We start from the raw sequence: 23,626 nt of genomic DNA on the forward strand, positions 1-23,626 counted from the left end.
CATCAAGTTCAAAAGTTTCTCACAGCAAAGGAAATAGTCAACAAAACAAATAGGCAACCCACAGAATGGGAGAAGATATTCGCAAATGACACTATAGACAAAGGGCTGATATCCAAGATCTATAAAGAACTCCTCAAACTCAACATACACAAAATAGATAATCAAGTCAAAAAATGGGCAGAAGACATGAACAGACAATTCTCCAAAGACATACAAATGGCTAACAGACACATGAAAAAATGTTCATCACTAGCAATCAGAGAGATTCAAATCAAAACCACATTGAGATACCACCTTATACCAGTTAGAATGGCCAAAATTAACAAGACAGTCAACAAACATGTGTTGGAGAGGATGTGGAGAAAGGGGAACCCTCTTACACTGTTGGTGGGAATGCAAGTTGGTGCAGCCACTTTGGAAAACGGTGTGGAGATTCCTTTAAAAATTAAAAATAGATATTTGCAAACGACATATCAGATAAAGGGCTAGTATCCAAAATCTATAAAGAGCTTAGCAAACTCAACACCCAAAGAACAAATAATCCAATCAAGAAATGGGCAGAGGACATGAACAGACAGACATCCAGATGGCCAACAGACACATGAAAAAGTGCTCCACATCACTCGGCATCAGGGAAATACAAATCAAAACCACAATGAGATACCACCTCACACCAGTCAGAATGGCTAAGATTAACAAGTCAAGAAATGACAGATGCTGGTGAGGATGCGGAGAGAGGGGAACCCTCCTACACTGCTGGTGGGAATGCAAGCTGGTGCAACCACTCTGGAAAACAGCATGGAGGTTCCTCAAAAAGTTGAAAATAGAGCTACCCTATGACCCAGCAATTGCACTACTGGGTATTTACCCTGAAGATACAAACGTAGTGATCCGAAGGGGCACATGCACCCAAATGTTTATAGCAGCAATGTCTACAATAGCCAAACTATGGAAAGAACCTAGATGACCATCAACAGATGAATGGATAAAGAAGAAGTGGTATATATACACAATGGAATACTATGCAGCCATCAAAAGAAATGAAATCTTGCCATTTGCGACGATGTGGATGGAACTAGAGGGTATCAAGCTTAGTGAAATAGGTCAATCAGAGAAAGACAACTATCATATGATCTCCCTGATATGAGGAAGTGGAGATGCAACATGGGGGGCCAAGGGGGTAGGAGAAGAATAAATGAAACAAGATGGGATTGGGAGGGAGACAAACCATAAGTGACTCTTAATCTCACAAAACAAACTTAGGGCTGCTGGGGGGAGGGGGGTCGGGAGAGGGGGGTGGGGTTATGGACATTGGGGAGGGTATGTGCTATGGTGAGTGCTGTGAAGTGTGTAAACCTGGTGATTCACAGACCTGTACCCATGGGGATAAAAATACATTATATGTTTATAAAAAATAATAATAATAAATTAAAAATTAAAAAAAAAATAAAAATAGAGCTTCCCTATGACCCTGCAATTGCACTACTGGGTATTTACCCCAAAAATACTGATGTAGTGAAAAGAAGGGCCATCTGTACCCCAATCTTCATAACAGCAATGGCCACAGTTACCAAACTGTGGAAAGAACCAAGATGCCCTTCAACAGACGAATGGATAAAGAAGATATGGTCCATATATACAATGGAATATTATGCTTCCATCAGAAAGGATGAATACCCAACTTTTGTATCAACATGGACGGGACTGGAAGAGATTACACTGCGTGAAATAAGTCAAGCAGAGAGAGACAATTATCATATGGTTTCACTTATTTGTGGAGCATAAGGAATAACACGGAGGACATTGGGAGATGGAGAGGGGAAGTGAGGTGGGGGAAATCAGAGAAGGAGACAAACCATGAGAGACCGTGGACTCTGAGAAACAAACTGAGGGTTTTGGAGGGGAGAGGGTGGGGAGTTGGCTGAGCCTGGTGGTGGATAGTATGGAGGGCATATATTGCATGGAGCACTGGCTGTGGTGCATAAACAATGAATTCTGAACACTGAAAGAAATAAAAGAAAATAAAAGAATTGGGGGAAAAAAAGAAAGTCTTAATTAATATTCCTGTTCAAGCGGGTTTTTTCCTAAAATTTTACACACTGTAGAAAGGCAATTTGTGCAATATGGCTTAGAAACGGGACTCCAAAGACAAACAAGTATACGGAAAAAATAACAATCTGCAGCTCTGTAAACCAATCTTCTGGAGCCCACAGAGACAGACCAATGAACCATAACCAGTTATCTACTGCATGGTATAGAAGTATCAGTCAATTAAAATCTGTGGGGGTTGTACAGATCCTGCATGGTTATGTAATGGAGACTAAAGAGAAATATAGTTGATGCCCTGGTGTGTATCAGAAGATTTTGTTTTGACATCTGTGTTCTAGCCCAGAATAAGTGGCAAGGATAGTAAGTGCAATATACCGTTACCAGATGAAGTCCCTTTTTATGTTTCCCATGTAATAGGACTCTTAAACAAAACAATTGTTTGTCTACTTTTCTTCTATCATTGTGAACCTCATAGACAAGCTGGAAAAAAAAAAGATAAAAATGCTACTGAAGGTTACATTTTCTACTTCTTTGTGAGTTTCTGTCATTGTGGAATCACTCCAGCAACTGTCCCTGCTCTCCTGCATCACGAGCTTTCTCTCTTTACCAGAACCTTTTCACCACCTTGTAAATATCCTTTATGATTCTCCATCTGTAAAAACTTTCCTCTTGACCCTAAGTTCTTTCTGACTATAGCTCATTAGTACTCTGCTTCCTTTTACATCAAAATTCCTCAGAAGAATTTTAATACTTTCAGCCCCCATTTCTTCACTAATGTCTATTAAATCCAATACAGCGAGATTTTATAACCATTTATAGAAAAAAGTCTTATCAAGGTCAATGATGTTGTCAAATGTAATGACCTATTCTCAATGTTCACCTCTCTCCAGCTAACAGCAGTATTTGACATTGTTATCCCCTACCCACTGTCTTAAAAGATTTTCTTAATTTAACTTGTGTTCAAGTAAGACACGCCCTTTAATTCCAGTCTTTCTTTCACTAGCTGCTCCTTCCCATTCACCTTTGCCTGCTGTTCATTTCTTCAACGTGATCTCCAGTCATTTCTCAGATGTTTTTACTTTCCTAAGACACTTTCTACATGACCTCATCCACCTCATTAATTTATAACTTGCAAATTATACCTCCAGACTGCACCATTCCCTGGAATTTCTGATCTATATTCAACAGCTTATGAGACATTTCCTCTTTAAAGTCTAATAGAGACCCCCAAATGATAGGACCAAGACCAAACTCCTGATTTTTCCCTCACTTCCTATCTATCTACTCTTAATGCAAAATTTGATAGACCTCTCAGTGAATAAAAAAACTTCATGCTTTCTGTTGTTCAGACACAAAGCATGGGAATCACCCTTACAAGGACCTACAAGCTTTCTGACTCTTCCATCATCACTCTCTTCTTGGACTCCAGACTGTTGTTTGAACACATAAAGCCTGCTTCAGGACTTTGGTATTGGGTGTCTCTTTCCCTTAATCAATGTTCCTCTAGAGATCACCATGGCTTTCTTCTTTACTTCTTTCAGCTCTCTATTCAAATCTTACCTTATCAGAAAGATATTTTTAACTAACATGCATAAAATAGCAACTCCCTTACACCCTCAATTCTCCTTATCCTGCTCTATTTTTCCCCACAGCATTGATCGCTGGTATTGTGGCGGGTATGTATTGCATGGAGTACTGGGTATGGTGCAGAAACAATGAATTTTAGAACACTGAAAAAAAAATAAATTTAGTTTTAAAAAAATTCATGTTTACATGTTCATGTTCTGTCTCTTACTAGAATCAAACCTCCTGAGGGCAAAGAACTTTGTTTTGGTCTCAGCTATATCCCAAGCACTTGGGTCAGGGCCTGGCACAAACTAAATGCTTAATAAAGAATAAGTGATTAATTTTTAAGACATGAAATGAGAAGTAGACAGTATGTTCATTAAGGGTCAGAAAGAGATTGTTTATTCTAAGTTAAAAATTTGCATTAAGAATTGTGAAATAATATGAATGCATTCAAAAGAGTAATGATTTTGCCATTTGTTTGTTTGTTTGTTTGTTTGTTTTTAAAGATTCACTTGAGAGAGAGAGAAAGCACAAGTAGAGAGAATCCCAAGCAGACTCCCGGCCAAGCATGGCACAGGGCTTGATCTCACAACCTGAAGTCAGCAGCTGAGCCGAAACCAAGAGTCAGTTGCTTAACTGACTGTGCCACCCAGGGGCCCTTGAGCCTTTTATTTAAAGCTACCTATAGGACTACTCTCTTCCATTCCAATGATAAGCCAGCATTGACTATACCTACCTAATTTTGATAAGCAAGAAGATGCACACTTCCAGAAATAACTTACAGGAGTCTATCTTTATCTTGAATATTTTAACCACAGCTCCAAATGGCTATTTCACCTTTTTCATATAATTCTCATTCTAGACAACTTAATCTATATTAGTACTACCAAAGTTCTAATTCTTGATGCAATGCCAAATACTATTTTAGTCTAAAAATTTGTATTTTTTGAATCAAAAAAAAACACATCCAAACTTTAAAAAAATGAATCATATTTTTGGTAATTACATATAGTGTTTCTAAGAACATTCTTGTACATATCTTTGAGTAAATATGTACACATTGCCACTGAGTATAAATACATAGAATGGCTGAATGATAGGGAATATGAATTTACAGGGGTTTTTTAGATGCTGTCAATTTACCTAGTGTTATGCCAATCTGAACTTTCATCAGCAGTGTTTGAGAGCTGTAGTTCACATTCTGACTAACACTTGGTATTCCCCCCACTTTTTTTTTTTTTAATTTTAGCCATTCTGGTGGATGTGTAATATTATCCCATTGTGATTTTAATTCACATTTCCTTAATCACTAGTGAAGATGCTTATGGCCTTTTGTCTATAGACTTTTAGTCATTTTCAATTAGGTTGCCTGCCTTTTTCTCAATAATCTCTAGTTTTTTATATGTCCTTAATAAAAGTCTTTATTTTTGTGTATGTCCATGTATTTGGAAACAACCCAAAGTCTCCAAAGTAGACTAGAAAAATAAAGTGTAGTGTTCATAGAATACTATGCAGTAATGAGCTACTGAACATTGCAGATGAATCTCATAGATAAAATGAACAAAATAAGGTACTCATTAAAGATATTTACTGGATTATTCCATTTATATGTAGTTGAAAGGCAACTTTAATATACTGTATGGTAATCTTCAAGAAGGCAATGAGTAATTGGAAGAGGACATGAAGTGGCTTCTAAGCTTTTGAGTAATGTGCTATCTCTAGGTCTCAAGTGCTGGTTACATATGGTTAAATGTGAACTTAAGCTGTATACTTATGATTAGTGCATTTTTCTGTATGCATATTAGGCTTCAGAATGTTTAAAACAATATACACAAAACAACTTTTGTGTTTAACTGTATGTGTGTGTACACCTACATGGACAGACACAAACACCTGCATATATACACACAAAAATAGAGACAGATTGACTGTACAGAGCAACTAAAAGATGATACTAGAATTACTGGTCAAAACTAAAATTCTGTAATATTCTATATGAAAGGGAGTAAATGCATGTGTCCAAATTTATTACGGTCACTAAATGATAATTCCCTTTCTTATCTCTGAAGAATTGGACTATTGCTTTTTATCTCTTAAAAACATAGCCAAAGAGAACTGTGTGTTTTATACTTAATTTCCTTTGTAGTTATGCCTTTGTAGATCTTACAGTATAAATATATGCAGTTTGAAGAAAGAATGCATCATATACTGTTTCCTGACAATAGTAGCTCAGAATGACTTACACAACTCTATTGGTAACTAACATTCAAATTGAATACCATTAATCAAACTAATGACTAGTTTTTATGTGGTGGAACACACATCAATGAACAGGAAGACTGTAAGACTGTGCACTCAGAAACTGACATTCTGTTATTTAGATAGAACTTCAACGAGTTTTCAATCTCAGTAAAATACCGCAAGTAAACCTGTTATGTTATTTGAAAATTATAAAAATATAAAAAGGATATGTGAAATCAAGATAAAGAAAAATGAGTTCTTATTGGTGAAAGTAACAACTAAATAAATACAAACTGGAAAGAAAGCTAATAAAAAAAAAACTCGGACTGAGAATCAGAAGACCTAAGTTTTACTCCCAGCTCCTAGCCAGTGGTATGCCTTAAGAAAGCCATTTGACCTTGGTTTTATTACCTTCCAAATAAACGGGATGGGCTATGATGTGCTATATGAGGAAAAAATTAGTCTAAAATACCCACCTGGATTAGATATCTAGAATACTGTTAACCTTATGACCTTAAAAAAGCTACATAAATGTGCTCCACAATACAAACTTTTCATATATAAAGGTCAATGATGTTGCCTGCTAGATTCATTGTATCAAATGGGGCCATATGTCAAGCATATGATACCCACCCTTACATTGAAAGAGTGTGCCACAAACGTTGTATTCAACCAAGTCCTAGTACTGAATCTATGAAAAACCTATGTCTAATCAAGCTACCCAGATATTTCCTCCCTGATTAGTTTTTCTGGCTATAAAAATTAGCCTAATAATAGAAAAATGAGATCGGGAACAATATAAAATATGCAAAATTCCTTTGAACCCCTTAAAAGGGTTCCATAATACACTACCATAGGTAGTCCACTTTGTAAAACTTTTACAGTTCAGAAAATACTTTCATATAAATTTCAAATTATACCTTCAGAGAAGCTCTATGAAATAGGTAGAGATTATTATTTCCAATTTACAGATGAGAAAATTGAGGACTGGTGAGGAAAAACAATTGTTCTTTCAAGGTCACAAATGTATTAATGTGTTCTAGAATAGAACTAAGGTCTTCTGACTTAGGACAACATTGCTTCCGCATGTCAAAATTCCAAATACTCTTTTCTCCCAATTACTGTGAGAAATTCATAAATCATATTGCTATTCCTTCATTTTACAGATCAGAATTTTTAAGATCCAAGATGACTTATCTTGAAGGACATACCATAAGTTAGTAACAAAGTGAATCCAATTCCTCTCTGGAACCTCAATCCAATTCTTCTTCCTCTTTAATTCAACTAATTTCACTTTGAATTTGTCATTATTCATTGTATCTCTTAATCATTTAATTGTGTATAGAGTTCAGCTTTCTTAGAGTCAGTGACTTTTGAGCTGGGGCTGAAGGGATAAGGAAGCATGTAACAGGTAAAAGGGAAAGAGAGGATGAGGGCAAATTTGAGGAGGTGATGACAGTATGAACAACAGTACAGACTCAGGGAAGGATCTGGATCACTGAGAAGTTCAGCAACCAGAAGGCATGACAGCAGTGGGAAGCAGAAGTGGGAAGAGAAAGGGGCGCCTGGGTGGCTCAGTCAGTTAAGCATCTGACTCTTGATTTTGGCTCAGGTCATAATCTCAGGGTCCTGGGGTCAAGCGCCCCCCATGGGGCTCCTCACTTAGCAGGCAGTCTGCTGAAGATTCTCTTTCTCCCTCTCTCTGAACCTCCCCCCAACACTCTTTTTTTTTTTTAAAGATTTTATTTATTTATTTGACAGACAGAGATCACAAATAGGCAGAGAGGCAGGCAGAGAGAGAGAGAGGAGGAAGCAGGCTCCCTGCTGAGCAGAAAGCCCAATGCGGGGCTTGATCCCAGGACCCTGAGATCATGACCTGAGCTAAAAGGCAGAGGCTTTAACCCACTGAGCCACCCAGGCGCCCCTCCCCCCAACACTCTTAATCAAATAAATACATCTTTCAAAAAAGAGAGAGAAATAAATGCTTGGATATACATTGAGCATCACAAATCTGTTGACACTATAAAACAGTACTTCTCAAAGTGTAGTCCACAAGGATCTGAAGGTACCCAAGACCTTTTCTAGTGGTCCACAGAGTCAAAACTATTTTCATAATAATAATAATAATTTTAAAAAACTATTTACTTTGTTTCACAATACTGACATTTGCACTGATGGTGCAAAAGCAATAGTGGATAAAACTGCCGCTGCACAAATCAAGAAAATAATATTAATATGCACTAATAGTCATTGTATTCTTTACTACTGCATGCTAGCAGTAATTAAATAAATAATTTAAAAATAGTGTTCATAAGTGATGTTCTTGAAAGAGCAATAAAAAAATTCTAAGTTTATCGAATTTTAAAATTTAAGTCCACATTGTCTTAATATTCTGTGTGAAAAAAAATGGGAAGTATCCATACAGACTTCTGCTGCATACCAAACTATGTTAACTGTTCCTATGAAAAGCACTCGGGTGACTGATATTCTAGCTAAACTAGGTATTTTTATGGAACACCATTTTCATGGAACACCACAGAAAAGCTATGGTAATTTAGTCTTAAGATATTTAACAAATAACTTTTCAACAGTGAATCAAGACAGCTTACAACTTCAACAAAAACTAAAAAGGGCATAGCATTTGTTGCCAATAAAATAATGTAAATTTTCACACAAAATGTGGAATTTGGGGAAACTTAATATTCATCACCATGATCCTGACAGCTTTTCAATACTTAATAGACTTTCCAATGAGATCAGAAGTGACATTAAATGGATGTGAATTTTTGATATTCTATAAGGAAATGTGTCAACATTTGCAAAGCCCAGCACACCTATATTTTCCTAATGACCAATGCAGGGTGTTATAAAATCAGGTTTGGGCAGAATAGCCATTCACTGTAACTACAGTTAATAAGACTATACTATATATTTGAAAATTGCTGAGAGAGTGAATCTTAAAAGTTCTCATCACAAGAAAAAAAAATGTGTAACTTTGTGAGGTTTAATGGATATTAACTAAACTTAATTATAATCCATTCACTATATTTACATATATCAAATCACTATGTTGTACACCTTAGACGAATACAATGTTATATTATAGGTCAAGTACATCTCAATAAAACTAGGAAAAAAGTGGAAATTAAATTGTTCAAAAATAATTAAGACACCAAAAAAAGTGAACAGTAATAAAACCAAGAAACTCTAAGAAAAAGTGTAAAACGAGTGGATTTTATTGCAACAGAAAATAGAGTATTCACTAATCTGATTTCAGAATTTACACTGCAACTATCACTTGTTAAATTTTGACATAGCATTAAAGAAGAATATTCAGTTATGAAAAGGCTATTAAAATACTCTTCCCTTTTCTAATTACATGTCTGAGGTCATATTTTTCTTTACCTATTTCAATCAAAGCAATATATCACAAGGCCAATATGAGAATCTGGCTGTCTTCCCTTAAGCCAGAGATATGCAACAATGTTAAACAATGGTTACTCTCCCTACTATTTTTATTTTTGAAAATATAGTTATTTTCATAAGAATTAAGTTATTTATGTTAACGTGTAATGAGTAGACTTATTTTACGTGATGTAATAAATTTTTTTAAAAATTTGTCTCAATTTATAATAAGGCTGTATTAGTAGCTATAACTCACATAAACTAAAGCTCTTTGTGTCCTTAACAATGTTTCAGATTATAAAGGGGTGCCCAGACCAACAATTCGAGAGCCACTGCCATGCAATATGAACTAAAGTGGAGAAGATAGGACAGAATTCAGGCTTCCAGGTAAGTAATTGCAATAAGAGATTCCAGGTGAAATGATGAGAGCCTGGCGAAGACCATACTAGTGGGGATGGGGAAAAACAGCCAGATGCAAGAGTCATTTCTAAACAAGAATCAACAGGATAAGTAACTGATGAGATAATCAGGGAGACATCTCATGGAAGAAAGTTGCTTCAGCGATTTCTCACGAATGGCTGAATACAAAGCTGGGAAATGCAGATGGAAGGGCTGGTTCCAAACATTAACTCTGGGGTCCAGTAGGATACTGAAAATAATTATGGGGAACTCACAGGAGTAGGTTATATTTCCACATCTTTACCTAGAGGTAAAGATGTGGAAAGAGCTACAGATAAAGCAGAAATTACTCGGGGGAAAATTGATGAGTAAGAAACTAAAATGACCAAGAATGAATATCTGGTAAAAGCCAGTATTTCAGGACAGACAAAAAAGGAACAGCAAGTGAAGATGGCTAATCAGCTGTAGTCAGAGAGGTAGAAAAACGGCTCCAGGAGTGGGTCAAGCACTAGTAGCCAAAAGCTGGGTGGGTCAGGCAGGAGACTGTGTCAGGATGTAGCAGACAATCATTAGTTCTTACCAAGTAATAGAAGGACTCAAAGGAAAGTCAGTAGATTTGGTTAAAAGGAATAAAGTATCTTTACCAAAAAGTACAATGGAGCAGGAGTTAACGTCAACAGGAGAGTGAGTATTCAGAATCTAAGTGGTACATATCGTCTCATGTGTTACCCCAATAGTGCATGGCTTTCGTAATTTAAAGAAATTCAAAGAAAGGAAAGGAAAGGGAAGGGAAGGTGAAGGGAAGGGAAGGGAAGGGAAGGGAAAAATAAATAATGAATATCCCTGAGAAAGTATAGACCATTGTAGTCAATTAGTTTAAGACATATGGCAGTGAACACAGGGAAAACAAAACAAGGTTAATGAAACAGGAATATAAAAACTTTCTTTTTTTCTCAACTGAGAGACCCTTCTGTAATTTTGTAAGCCCTCGGGGGTGGGGGGGAAGAGCCAAAGAAGAAAAGCATATTGAAAAGTTGGGACAGCAAAGGTAAGATAATAGAGATAAGTGTCAGAAAAGGGTGGAAGAGATGGGACAGGGACTGAACAAAAGAAGTCTCTTCCTGTTAAGTCAGAAGCAAAGGAGAAAAAAAAGGATAATGTTATAGGTAGCATTAGTGTGAATCAGGGAGACACTGGGGGAGTTCCTGCCCAATGGCTTCTTTTTTTTTTTTTTTTTTTTTTTGAAGCAAAAGCTAAGAGTGCATGCTAAGACTCAGGATAAAGGATGAAACAATTATTAGAGAGACAGAGAGAAAAATAGAGCACTAAGGGCCAAGTACAAGGATTATTGGAAACACAGTGAGGACCCAGCCAAGACTAGATCACCACACAAAATAAATCAATACAGATTCATAATAACTGAAAACATCTACATCTGTAGAATTAAGCCAAAAATATTATAATCAAATGAGTATGAAACTTCTGGATGATATTAAAGAGTGTTACAGTTAGACCCCTGGATCGTTTTGTCAGCCATCCCCATGGTATAACGGAAAGCTAACTATCCGTGGAGAAGAACACTCACTACACATCCAGTCATTAATAAGTTGGCCTTTTTATTAGGTTATTCTCAGGAATCAGAATAGTAACCTTCCCTGAATATCACAAATTCATACTATTGTTCTCTCACAAGAGGACTAATAAAGGTCAGATGTTTCAAGTTACCCAACATATTCTATTAGTGATTTAATCAGTGTTTTGCTGTTATTCCAATCAGAGCTCTAGAAATATTATTTTGTATTTACATCATCTCTTAGAGGAGCTATTTGTATGTACATAAATTTGAATAATTTGCTTCATGAATTCTAAGTGTAAATTTCCATGAAATATCTATGGTAAAGGAACTCATTTAAAAAGGTTCTCTGCTTTCTGGAACACAGAAGCGATGTGCCTCTTTTAGGTAGTAGCACAAAGAGAATAGAGAAGACTTCTGCAAATATATTCTGAAAAGACTTTACTGTATTATTGTATTATTCATCTCCAAAAGGGAGAAAAAAGGTACATTTTTATAAGTTAAACTCCTTAATTTGTGAAAAATTGATAAGCTAAGAAAGCAAACAGATCACCTTCTGCATACATTATTCTACTTTGGGATTCAGTTAAATGCTTACATTTTGATAAACCAAGTTTGAAATTTAGATCTCTTTGTAATTAACTTGATCAAGAAACAGAGTTTTGTGTATTTTTCTGTTGGTTTGGCTTAACTGGTTTTGAATCTGAAAGCAAAACAGTGACAAAAACAAAAATAGTTAACACAGGATATAAAGGTACCAAAAGAATCATGAATAAAACTTGATAAAGTCTTACAAGATACAGCTGTCATAAATGAATGAATGAGTGAAATTAGGAGACCACTGGGATCAAACCTCCCTATACAAATGAGATGCCCCCTAAAATTAGTGAATTACCCAAAGTCATAAAGCCACTCAACAACAGTTCTAATTGAGATACAGCAGTGTTCTTTCTCCTATACTCATGCCATCATGAGTTAATGAGTTAGCAGACATACAAAGGGAACTTTAAACAATACAGGTTTAGAAGTGCTACCTTTAATAACAGTTTCAGTGAGCCACTGACCAATCAAAAGACTTGTTTTTTCTGTAGAGTCAGTGATCCATTTTTTTTTTTTTAATTTATTTGACAGAGATTACAAGTAGGCAGAGAGGCAGGCAGAGAGAGAGGAGGAAGCAGGCTCTCTGCTGAGCAGAAAGCCCGATGTGGGGCTCAATCCCAGGACCCTGGGATCATGACCTGAGCCGAAGGCAGAGGCTTTAACCCACTGAGCCACCCAGGCGCCCCTCAGTGACCCATTTTATTCCGCCTGATTTAGCAAGCATAAGTGAGGCTTTTTTTTTTTAAAGATTTATTTATTTATTTATTTATTTGACAGACAGAGATTACAAGCAGGCAGAGAGGCAGGCAGAGAGAGAAGAGGAGGAAGCAGGCTCCCTGCTGAGCAGAGAGCCCGATGCGGGGCTCGATCCCAGGACCCTGGGATCGTGACCCGAGCCGAAGGCAGAGGCTCTAACCCACTGAGCCACCCAGGCGCCCCATAAGTGAGGCTCTTAAGGAAAGAATTTTGAAGTAAGCAGAATATAAAACTGTGTATGTGTCTGTGTATACATATACACACACACTTTCACATATAGTTTAAATATACATGCGTGAATATATATACACACACACACACACGCACTTTTATATTTTGCCCACTTCAAGATTCTTTGCATAAGAGTCTCATTTATGTATGCTATATAATAAGTGTGTATGAACACACTTGTTATATATGGCTAGAGTTAATACACTGTGTTAACAATCTAAATAAATTGTAAATATTTGAGATGAGATGGATGTATGTGTATATATACACATATATATATTAGATAAGATGTGTATATATACATGTATTAGAGTTAATACATACATAATACTGTTCAACTAGAAAATAAAAGATATCATATAAAGAGTATTTGTATTAAATAAAATCAAATGTCAAAACATACAGTATGGGTAGCCTGGGTGGCTCAGTCATTAAGTGTCTGCCTTCAGCTCAGGTCATGATCCCAGGGTCATGGGATCGAGCCCCACATCGGGATATCTGCTTGGCTAGAAGCCTGCTTCTCCCTCTCCCAATCCCCCTGCTTGTGTTCCCTCTCTCACTGTGTCTCTCTCTGTCAAATAAATAAATAAAATCTTTAAAAAAAATACAGTATGGACAAAAGGGAATAAAAAAGATCAAGAAGAGGGAGTGAAGAGGCACCTGGGGGGCTCAGTGGGTTAAAGCCTCTGCCTTTGGCTCAGGTCGTGATCCCAGGGTCCTGGGATCGAGCCCCGCGTCGGGCTTTCTGCTACTTCCTCCTCTCTCTCCCTGCCTGCCTCTCTGACTACTTGTGATCTCTGTCTGTCAAATAAATAAATAAAATTTTTTTAAAAAATTTTTAAAAAATAAAAAAAAAAGGAGAGTGAACATACATTCTAATTATAGACTCATGAAATTTTGGGGACAAAAAGAACTTTCACATTCTGTAACTTTCCAGTGATGCTTGACTTGGGTAATATTCCTACCCAAACTATGTTTAATCACTGTAGCAACAAAGAACCACTCAAAGAAATTCATTTTATTTTTGGATAGTTCTATCATATCCTTTAAAACTGAACTTGTCTTCCTCAATGTTTCTCTTTGGTCTTGGTTCTATAACTTGACATCATACAAAAGAAGTCGAGCTTACCTCATGTGATAATTCCTCAAGCAGCAAGTAATTATTCTTCTATTTTTCAAGAAAAACAACCCACAGTGCAATTGATCAAACAACAAATTTTCATGTTCCTTCAAACCCTGATCATGATTCCCTGAACAAACTCTGATGTAATTCTAACCACCACACATGATGGCAACCAGAATTTATACCCACCATATTAACTTTTTTTTCCTTTCTAAACATAGTATTTCTATCAGTGTCCAAGACCAAAGTATTAAATAGCCATCGCATGCTATCAATTTATATTAACCTTATTCTCAACTGAAACTTCTAATTATTTTAAAACTTTCATAAGACAAGGTACTACTTGAGATGAGTCCTGAAGGACTATTCAGGAAGTTGCCATTCTACACATAAACAAGTCTAAGCATAAGCAATGGCAAAAGAAGTTTAGGAGCGAGGACAGATCAGCCTTTCTAAAATAAGTGAGTTGGGAGAAATTGGAGAGGGAGAGAAACCATGAGAGACTGTGGACTCTGAGAAACAAGCTGAAGGTTTTGGAGCGGACGGGGATAGGGGGATAGGGGGTTGGGTAAGCCTGATGGTGGGTATTAAGGAGGGCACGTATTGCATGGAGCACTGGGTGCAGTACATAATGAATTTTGGAACACTGAAAAAACTTAAATTAAATTTTAAAAAACAACAACAAAAAAACAGATGAGAAAAAATCTACCAAAGGAAAAATAAAATAAAATAGAGTAGTTTCACATAAAGTTTGGGATGCAAATTAGAGAGGCCCTTGAAAGTCAAAGTAAAGAGTCTGCACTGGGACCCATCAGGCAATAAGAAGACACTGTGGGTCTTGAATATAATATTAACAAGATGAAAATGGAAACCATATGCAAAATGAATGATAATGAACAGAAAAAATAGGGTAAATAATTAGAAAAATATTGATGAAAACTGTTTAAAATGATGGTAAGTGGAGATGCAATGAACATGACAGATATAGGAAATCATTCTAAGAGAAAGAAAGACAGGTTCCATTTAAATTTCATGCCTGAGTTGCTAGAGTAATGAGGATGCCAGTTTTAAAACCTGGGAAATTATTTGGAAAGAGAAGATCATTAATTCAGCTGATGGCAAAAGAAAAGCATGCCACTCAGCTGGGACTGTTCAATAGGTAGTAAGAAAATATATAACTAAACATCAGTGAAATATTCAACCTAAATATGTTATAGTAAGAATAATGTAGGCAATTTTCAACTGTATTCATTACCGAGATTACCCATACCCTTTTGCAATTGCCTTTCATCTTTTGGCCAATGCAGTTATCTTCAACATTTCCACTAGGAAGAAACTAGAACTAAACTAAAATCAACCTATTCTATAAATCAATAGTAGGGAAGTAAATTAGAATAGGAAGAAAATGGCTAATAGTATACTTACACAACACATAGTAGCTTTTTGATTATTCAGTATTCCTACCCTTCTACCACATAAAACTGATGCATACAAATGTTATTATCAAGTGGTACAGTATCTCTCTAAAGCAGACAAAAAAATTTCTTGTAACAGAGAGCAACACTTTAACCCAAATTTTTTTTTTAGTATATAAACAAACTAATATAAAGAAATCACAATTTTTCCATTATTGCACACAGAATCACAGTAAAAATTTCCTTGTGATTTTAAAGGTAGAGTACCAATGGTCTGGAGGAAAGATCATGAAGAAGACAGGATAAATTCATGCTAACATGACCACACACTAATGTAAGTAATAGCAGCCCTTACCTAGTATTAATTTAGGGCTTATTATTAAGCTTCTCCATACCTAAGATACAAGTTTGGGCCAAGTAGGAGAAAAGAGATTTTAAATTTAACTTGTAAACATATTAGTGCACTTACTATAAGCTATCAGACACTTGAAATTCAAATAGTCCTCAACAAATGGTGGAAGGTTCCCTAAAGCTCAATGATAGTAAACTATGGCAGCACGTGCCAAGAGGTTACAGCCTGGTCAAATTCAGTATGTATGTATGTATGAATTTTAAAGATTTATTTATTTACTTGAGAAAAGAGCATGAGAGAGAGCACATGTGAGTAGGGGGAGGGTAGAAGGAGAGGGAGAATCTCAAGCAGACTTCCAGCAGAGCACAGAGCCCAATATGGGGCTGGATCTCACAATCTTGAGATCACGACCTGAGCCAAAATCACGAGTGAATGGTTCACCAACAGAGTGTCCCAGGTGCCCCTAAATTCAGTATTTAGAAGTGTTATTATATCTGCTGGGAACACAAATAGAAATGACAAGTAATGTTTTTACTGAGATAATTCTGTCTTGTTTTATTTTTGTTTATCCAAGCAAAAATTCTGCAAATGTATTTTATTTTATTTTTTGAAAGGTTTTATTTATTTATTTGACAGAGAGAGAGCAGCAGAAGGAGAAGCAGACTCCCCACTGAGCAGGGAGCCCGATGTGGGGCTCCATCCCAGGAGCCGAAAATAGATGCTTAACTGACTGAGCCACCCAGGCAACACTGAAAGTATATTTTAACATATTCTGGTTTCATATATAATACACATATAAATATCAGTTTGTAAACCTACACCTTCTTATAAATTACGGTAAGCATTAATTGGATCACTTATGTCTGCCATCCCCCAATCACTATGTAAGACACATTTCTGTCTAATGGTTTGGATCAGAAAAGAGAAGTATTTTCTGGGTTTGAAAGAGATACTTTTAAAATATGATTATTCATGAAATTCCGAGATGAAATTCTACTACTGAAGGTTTTTAAATCCTTATTATTAATACAGGACCAAAATAATATTTATTTTATATGGTAGAGCATCCCAAGGCAATGCACCAAAAATAAAGAAAGATCTGTCTAAATATGTATTGAGATAAAATTTTCAAATTATTCTATCTCATTCTATTGGACAATAGCAAGGCCATAATCAAATACAATATATTAGAATCAAAGAATCTTAAAAATCTGACAAATTGAAATGACCTTTAAGTATCACCATCTGTTCTAACCACCAACCAATGTTCAAACTTTCTATAAAATGTCTGCGAAATAATTACCCCTCAATGCCAAGTGACACCAGTCATATAGAACTCTACTACTTCCCTTCCCAGTCAATTACATTTAGGCAGAACTCTTATCAGAAAGTTGTTCCTGAGAGCTAAAAATATCCTACCCATAGCTTCAGCTCATTAGTCCTGGTTTTCATTATTGGTGCCAACTGCCAAGTCTACTTTCTCATCTACATCATAGTTTTTCAATGATTTGAAAACAACTTCAAATATCTCAGTTTTTTTCAGTCTCCCTAATATGATAATGATTTTAATGATCTCAATTGTTCTTATTTATCTCCCCTGAAAATATGACTAGCACAATGCAGAAATCTCTGTAAGTCTTGCTTTAAATATCATTCTATTAAGTGAAGTAATAAACATAAAATTGGTAAAATAAAAATATTAATTTAAGTAAGTATATATACTCATTTGTATCATGTATATTGTTTACATGTAATACATATATATGTATATAAATCATTACTGTATTATCTATTTTTTTCCCTCAAATGTTCTCTACCAGACTGTGTTTCCCCCATCCTATACTTGCACAGATGATTTCTGGGCAAAAGTGCAATTTATACGTCCATCTATCTTTTTTAGTTTCAGTCCATTACTTTGACCCTTCAAGATCATAGTGGATACTAATTCTGTCTCAGATATTCATTATATGTCCCCAAGTCACACAATTCTCAGTTTGGATAAGTACCTCCTCCATACAGTCTTATTTTAGTCATTGATAAAATGTTAAACACGATAAGGCCAAAATTTCATCAGGAAACATCATCCAGGTTGGAAATGTTTCATTAATTATCCAGTTGTTAACTTATCTAGTTGTCCCTATACTGAGACTATACTTGTAAATATGGTCCATAGGGACTATATAAGTTATATTCAAATTCCTTAACAAAATCTAAATATAAGATTTATAAGAGCCAAAAATCTTTGGGTTTTTATTCACTCTTTAAACAATTTTTTATTGTATGTATACTTTGTGCCACGCACTAAATTGATATCATCTCTGGTGACTGAGTCAATTAGATGCTACTCCCAAGAAGCTTACAATCTAGTGGGGAAAGCAAAAATTATAATTGATGATTGCCATAGTATTATAAACATGATAGACAATTAGGGAAATATGGAAGTATAGAGTATAATTATCTAAATCAAATTATCAGATTAGGAAAGATTTCCCAAAGGAGATAGGAAGGTTTGAGTTTGAGGTCACTGTGGGTCAGTCAGATTAAAATCTGGTTATATGGGTGTGGTGCTCTTCAGAGAGAGGTCTAGGCCAGGCACACAGACTTAGGTGTCTTAAAAAGAAAACCACTGGCTCAAAATGGTGTCACTTCAGTCAAGTCACCAAATATGGACCTAATACCTTACCTGACTACATTTCAACCTACCCTAAAAATATAGTGTTAACTGGTCAGTCAGGAATTTCCTGATCAGCATCAATGAGTAATCTGTCACATGTGCCCTCTACATCCCCCAAAAGATGAGGTAATCCACCCAACAAAATCCCTTGCCCTTCCCCTTAAGGGAAGGTAGCCTTGCCTGAAGCAATCCTTTCTTTTGCTAATAACTTCTTACCACATTGTCCTTCCCATAAAAACCTTCCATTTTGGATAACTCTTCAGAGCATCTCTCTACTTACTAGATGGAATACTGCCCAATTCTTGAATTTCTTAATAAAGCCAACTAGATCTTCCAGTTTACTCAGCTGAATATTGTTTTCTAAGAAGAGTCAACATGAAAGATGATACTTATAGCCACAGATTTGGACAAGACCACTGGGGCATTAACTAAAGATAAAAGGAAAGCGTTGGCATTTCAGGTAAAGGAAAGCATACTTCCAAGAGGTGTGAAAGATCAAGTGTATATGAGACCTGACTCATATATGTTGGGGTGGGAGGGGGGCTGGATAAAAAGACACAGATGGAGGTGTCAGAGGTCATAAGCAAGAGCTGTGTGTGTGGAGCCAAGAAATGTGCAGCCAAGAAATGAGCCAGAGGCCAGTTCAGCAAGAGCTTCTTCTATGGAGCCACAGAAAGCTATGGAGGCTCTTGAAGGGTTCTAAGCGTTAGATTTACTTGCCTAGATTGAAGATTTAGAACACATCCTCTAGGGTCAGTGTCCAATATGAATTGATGGAGGGAGACAAGAAGGAAGACTAATAAAGAGTTCATGAAAATGGGTGGAGAGAAGTAATTAACGCAGTGCCCACAGGGAAGTGAAAATGAAGGACATACTCTGGAGGTGAGAAAGATGGAATTGAGAAGTCTTGGACACTTCTGAATTTGAGACGCTTCAGTAGAAAGAGAAGGTCTAAGCATTTTGGTTGGTAAAAGAGGTAGTGGTGTCATTTCCTAGATAATGCATTTCCTAGATAAGGAATGCATCACTCCTGTATCAGGAGTGATGGGGAGGATTTCTGAACTCAGGTGTTATCATTTGAAGTTGAGTTTGAGGTCAAAATAGGATAGGATTTCTACCTGGCTAGGTAGGAAATATTGAATGTATGGATATGGCATTCTTCCAAGAAGTCTGAGATGGACATAGCGCCTTAAGAGCTAACAGTAGTTAGCCTTAAGAGCTAACATGGTAGTTACAGCCATAGATTGGGATGGAATCACTCAGGCCGACTGTATAAAAAGAGGAGAGACCAATAAATGAAGGTTAACATCAAATTCAAGCTATAAATAAAAAGCTTACTGTATCCAAGGACTTAATCAATTTTTTTCTCATTTATAGTTTATTTCTTATATCAATGTGTTTTAAATTTCTAAAGTTTTTGAAAGGAAATTTATCAGAAATCTTGTCAGTGTGGTACTACTGCTTCATTTATAACCATCAAAAATAATAGCATAAATTTATGTTACAGCATCTCAAAACAAAATGAGTTAAAAAAATATAGTAAAAGAGCCAGTAAAAGTTTATGATACAATTCAAGCTCAACATCAAAATTAAACCCTAGAATTTTAAGGACCCCAAGTCTTCTATTTCTTCATTTTAAAACCTTTTTAGTTTTGGTTGGGGGACAGAATATTGTTACAATAGTAAAATGGGAAATTTTTGCTCATGTTTGCAATACTCACACATTAACTGCATGTGTGTATACAACCTCATTGCTTCCTCAACTCTATTCAAAAAGAAAAAAAAAAAAATGTAAATAAATAAAAATACCACGGAGCGAGATCTCACCATATTGAAAAGCATTATGGTGGTCTGTACCTAACTTTCATAATCTCAAATATTCCTCTTAGTCAAAATGTTTTTATACTCTATCAACTTATATGGGCTAACTGGATCATTCTCCAAGGTACAAAGGATCTGCATATTCTTTCACAGTACATTATCATAGCTGAGATTCTTAATCTGGATATTCCAAGGAATTATGTATAATGGATCCAAACACAGCCAGAGAAAACGCTATTGTCTTCTGAAGTTCATAATTTAGTGTCAATAAATCAAAATTCTTATAAAATGCTCAAACAAAAAAAAATACATAAATCTTATTCTCCAAGGCACGCCTGTTTTTTAATAAGTCAGATTTTTGGCAGCATCACCATGGCAACTGTTAATAAAGTTTTATCTAGTCTCCTAATTATAATAAAATAAAATAAATAAAATAAAAAGTTTAAATTCCATGGTAGAAAATTTCAAAAATAAAATTTCAATTAATTACACAATGTATTTAAAACACCATGATATGGGCTTACCAAGTGTATGTTGGTCCTTCTATTTGTCATTTTAAATGTTCAGCAAGAGAACCTTATTGTTTCATTCTTAACCTACTAGATTTAACTTTAAAAATCTGTCTTAAATAACTATTGACATTGTAAACATATAGCCAGTTTATATATAAGACAATTTAATAGCATAATTCTGAAAAGGGACAGAATGCCTTCTAAAGGACTGTTGTAAGCTACATGGTAGTGAGGGGTATCTGGGTGCCTCTGTTGGTTAAGCAGCGGACTCTTGGTTTCTGTTCAGGTTGTAATCTCATGGGTCGTGAGACTGAGCCCCATGTTGGGCCCCACAATCAGGGGGTAGTCTGCCTGAAGATTTGCTCTCTCTGCACCTCCCAAATAAATAAAATAAATCTTAAAAAAAGGGGGGGGCATCTGGGTGGCTCAGTGGGTTAAGCATCTGCCTTCGGCTCAGGTCATGATCTCAGGGTCCTGGGATCGAGCCCCGCATCAGGCTCTCTGCTGAGCAGGGATCCTGCTTCCCCCTCTCTCTCCGCCTGCCTCTCTGCCTACTTGTGATCCCTCTCTCTCTGTCAAATAAATAAATAAAATCTTAAAGTCTTTAAAATCTTAAAAAAAAAAAAAAAAGATACACGGTAGTTTTAAGACTTGCTGTTGCCATCTTCCGAACTCTTTGATTCATGACATTTGATTGAGGGTTGGGGTGGGGGGCAGGCAAGAGGTAGTGGAAGAGAGTTCTATCAGCTTCCACATATAGAGAAACCTGACTGATTGAAGCTGGCGTGACCCACACACAGAGTCACCATGACTGTAACATGTATGCAACAGTCTGTATCAATATGCCAACATTCATCAATAAAAAATACAAAAAGAGCTAAAATATGAGAATGTATCCTTTCACTTGGGAGGAGTAAGGCCTGACAACAACCATTTTTCTAACAGGCTTATCTCCTGGTTGTGACACAAAAACTCTGAACACTGAAGAATAGTAATAATTGCAGATGGTGATTATTCCTAAACCTGCCCCACCAGATACTTCATATCCAACAGGGCAGACAGCTAAGGAGGGACACATGAATGTAACTCAGGGCCATCCCGTAATACACACAGAAATCTGGCTCTGACATCAGACTCTGCAGCACTGAAATAAGTAGGACTAATAAACTTGAAAACCAAGAGATACTTCTAAATCGGGAACTTTATTTAATGCTAACCTATATGTACATCATGATACTGTCTCTAGACTTCCAGTCTCACATGGTCAGACAGATATCCATACTGAAAAACCAATTCTAATATCCTTTCTTAACAAAATAAACTTCCTATCTTAACAAAATAAACTTCCTATCTCATACGGAATATCTACAAAACTATCATGGTCTATCTTTAAATAATGTTGATTCTGAGATGTCACCCATGATCAATATGACATTTAAAAAACATCTTAATTAAAAAATGACCTGTAACAACAAATTAATTTTTATTCCAGATCACTGCATATGTGATCTTATTACCTAAAGATCCCTTATATTTATGAAAGTATTTACTTACAAACTCTTCAACTGCTCTAACCATTAGGTATTATAAAAAATATACTGTTATTCACGAGTAATATTAACCATTCTTATTAAAAAAAAAAAAAGTCCAAACCACAAAAGGAGGAGTTGGTGTTTCAGATTTAGATTTTGTTTTTACAAATAACTTCAAATTTAGTGACATATTTTTTGAAAAATATCCTTTTTTGAAAAATATTTGAAATATTTGAAGAAATGCTCCTTTTTTGAAAAGGAAAAGTATCCTTTTTTGAAAAATATCCTATTTTGAAAAAAAAAATTTCCAATCTAAGCCCTTTGCAGAAAAATATTGATATAGAAAACTGATCTACCATGTGAATTTTCTTCTTCCATGCATCAACATAAATGAAATATACCTTAAAAATCATACTTTAGCTAATTTTTAAACTGATATTCATTTTTAGGAATTTTTAAAACCATCTTTTTGAACTGCTGTTGCTCAAAACATGGAATTTCAGTATCCAATTATAGCTCCATATTTAGGGTAAGAAGGAAATAGTAATTTTTTTCCTAATTTTATAAAATATGTACATAAATTATGTAATCCTAGAGCATGAACAAAACTTTATTAAACTTTATCTTAAGCACTAGGAACTAGCTATCACATTCTAAACCACTCTTGTGAAACCAATGGGTACACATTCTGATATGAAAAGTTCTGCTGATAAGCTTCAACAAACCACCTTACTCTGATAAAAAATGCAATAACATTTCTCCATATAATAATATAAGACATGAAGGACGTACGATGGGCATAGATATTGCTTCTTTTTCCCCTTCCCTTTCTTTGAAGACTTCTCTTTAGAATAAGCTTCTTCAACCCACAAGGAAATTAAAATAAAAAAGGCAATCGCCAATAAAAACTTCATCTTGAAAGTTAAGTTTCAGGATATCAATCTACAAGAAAGAACAAGAAAAGGTTTACATAACGTGATAACAATACGACTCTAAGGAGTATGACCATTACTACCCAAAGGACAAGTACATTTGTACATGAAATTCTCATTGCTCAAACCTATGTGGTTGGCCTTCATTATACATTTGTGAGTAAAGGTTAAATGGAGTAACGGTTCTTAGAAAATACAACCCCAAGGAGGTATAAAAGATAAGTATGCAAAATTTCTGATTTTATAGTTAGAGAAGATCGTAAATTGACATTGAATTGCACAATATTCAATATATGTTTAGAAAACTACCTGCAAGGATGTTTAACACAGTGTTAAAATGGTTTCCTCCTTCTTGTACATTTGGATTTTTTATTTCCTTTTTCAATTTCTATATATTTGAATTTTGCATGTATATTTTTTCAAATATAATAAAACTATTCTA

General features: G+C 35.6%; 1 protein-coding gene across 1 annotated transcript in view; it reads right to left on the bottom strand.

Annotated features, from left to right (window-relative positions):
- Positions 1-23,170, bottom strand: part of GLRB (glycine receptor beta) — a 92,224-nt gene extending 69,054 nt beyond the window's left edge. The window contains exon 1 of the mRNA XM_080796894.1: positions 23,045-23,170. Coding sequence (XP_080653020.1) covers positions 23,045-23,166 — 122 coding nt within the window. The 5' untranslated portion in view covers positions 23,167-23,170. The remainder of the gene's footprint in view (positions 1-23,044) is intronic.
- Positions 23,171-23,626: the final 456 nt, after the last annotated feature.

This window comes from Martes martes, assembly GCF_963455335.1.
Source record: "Martes martes genome assembly, chromosome: 2".
Lineage (NCBI taxonomy): Eukaryota > Metazoa > Chordata > Mammalia > Carnivora > Mustelidae > Martes > Martes martes.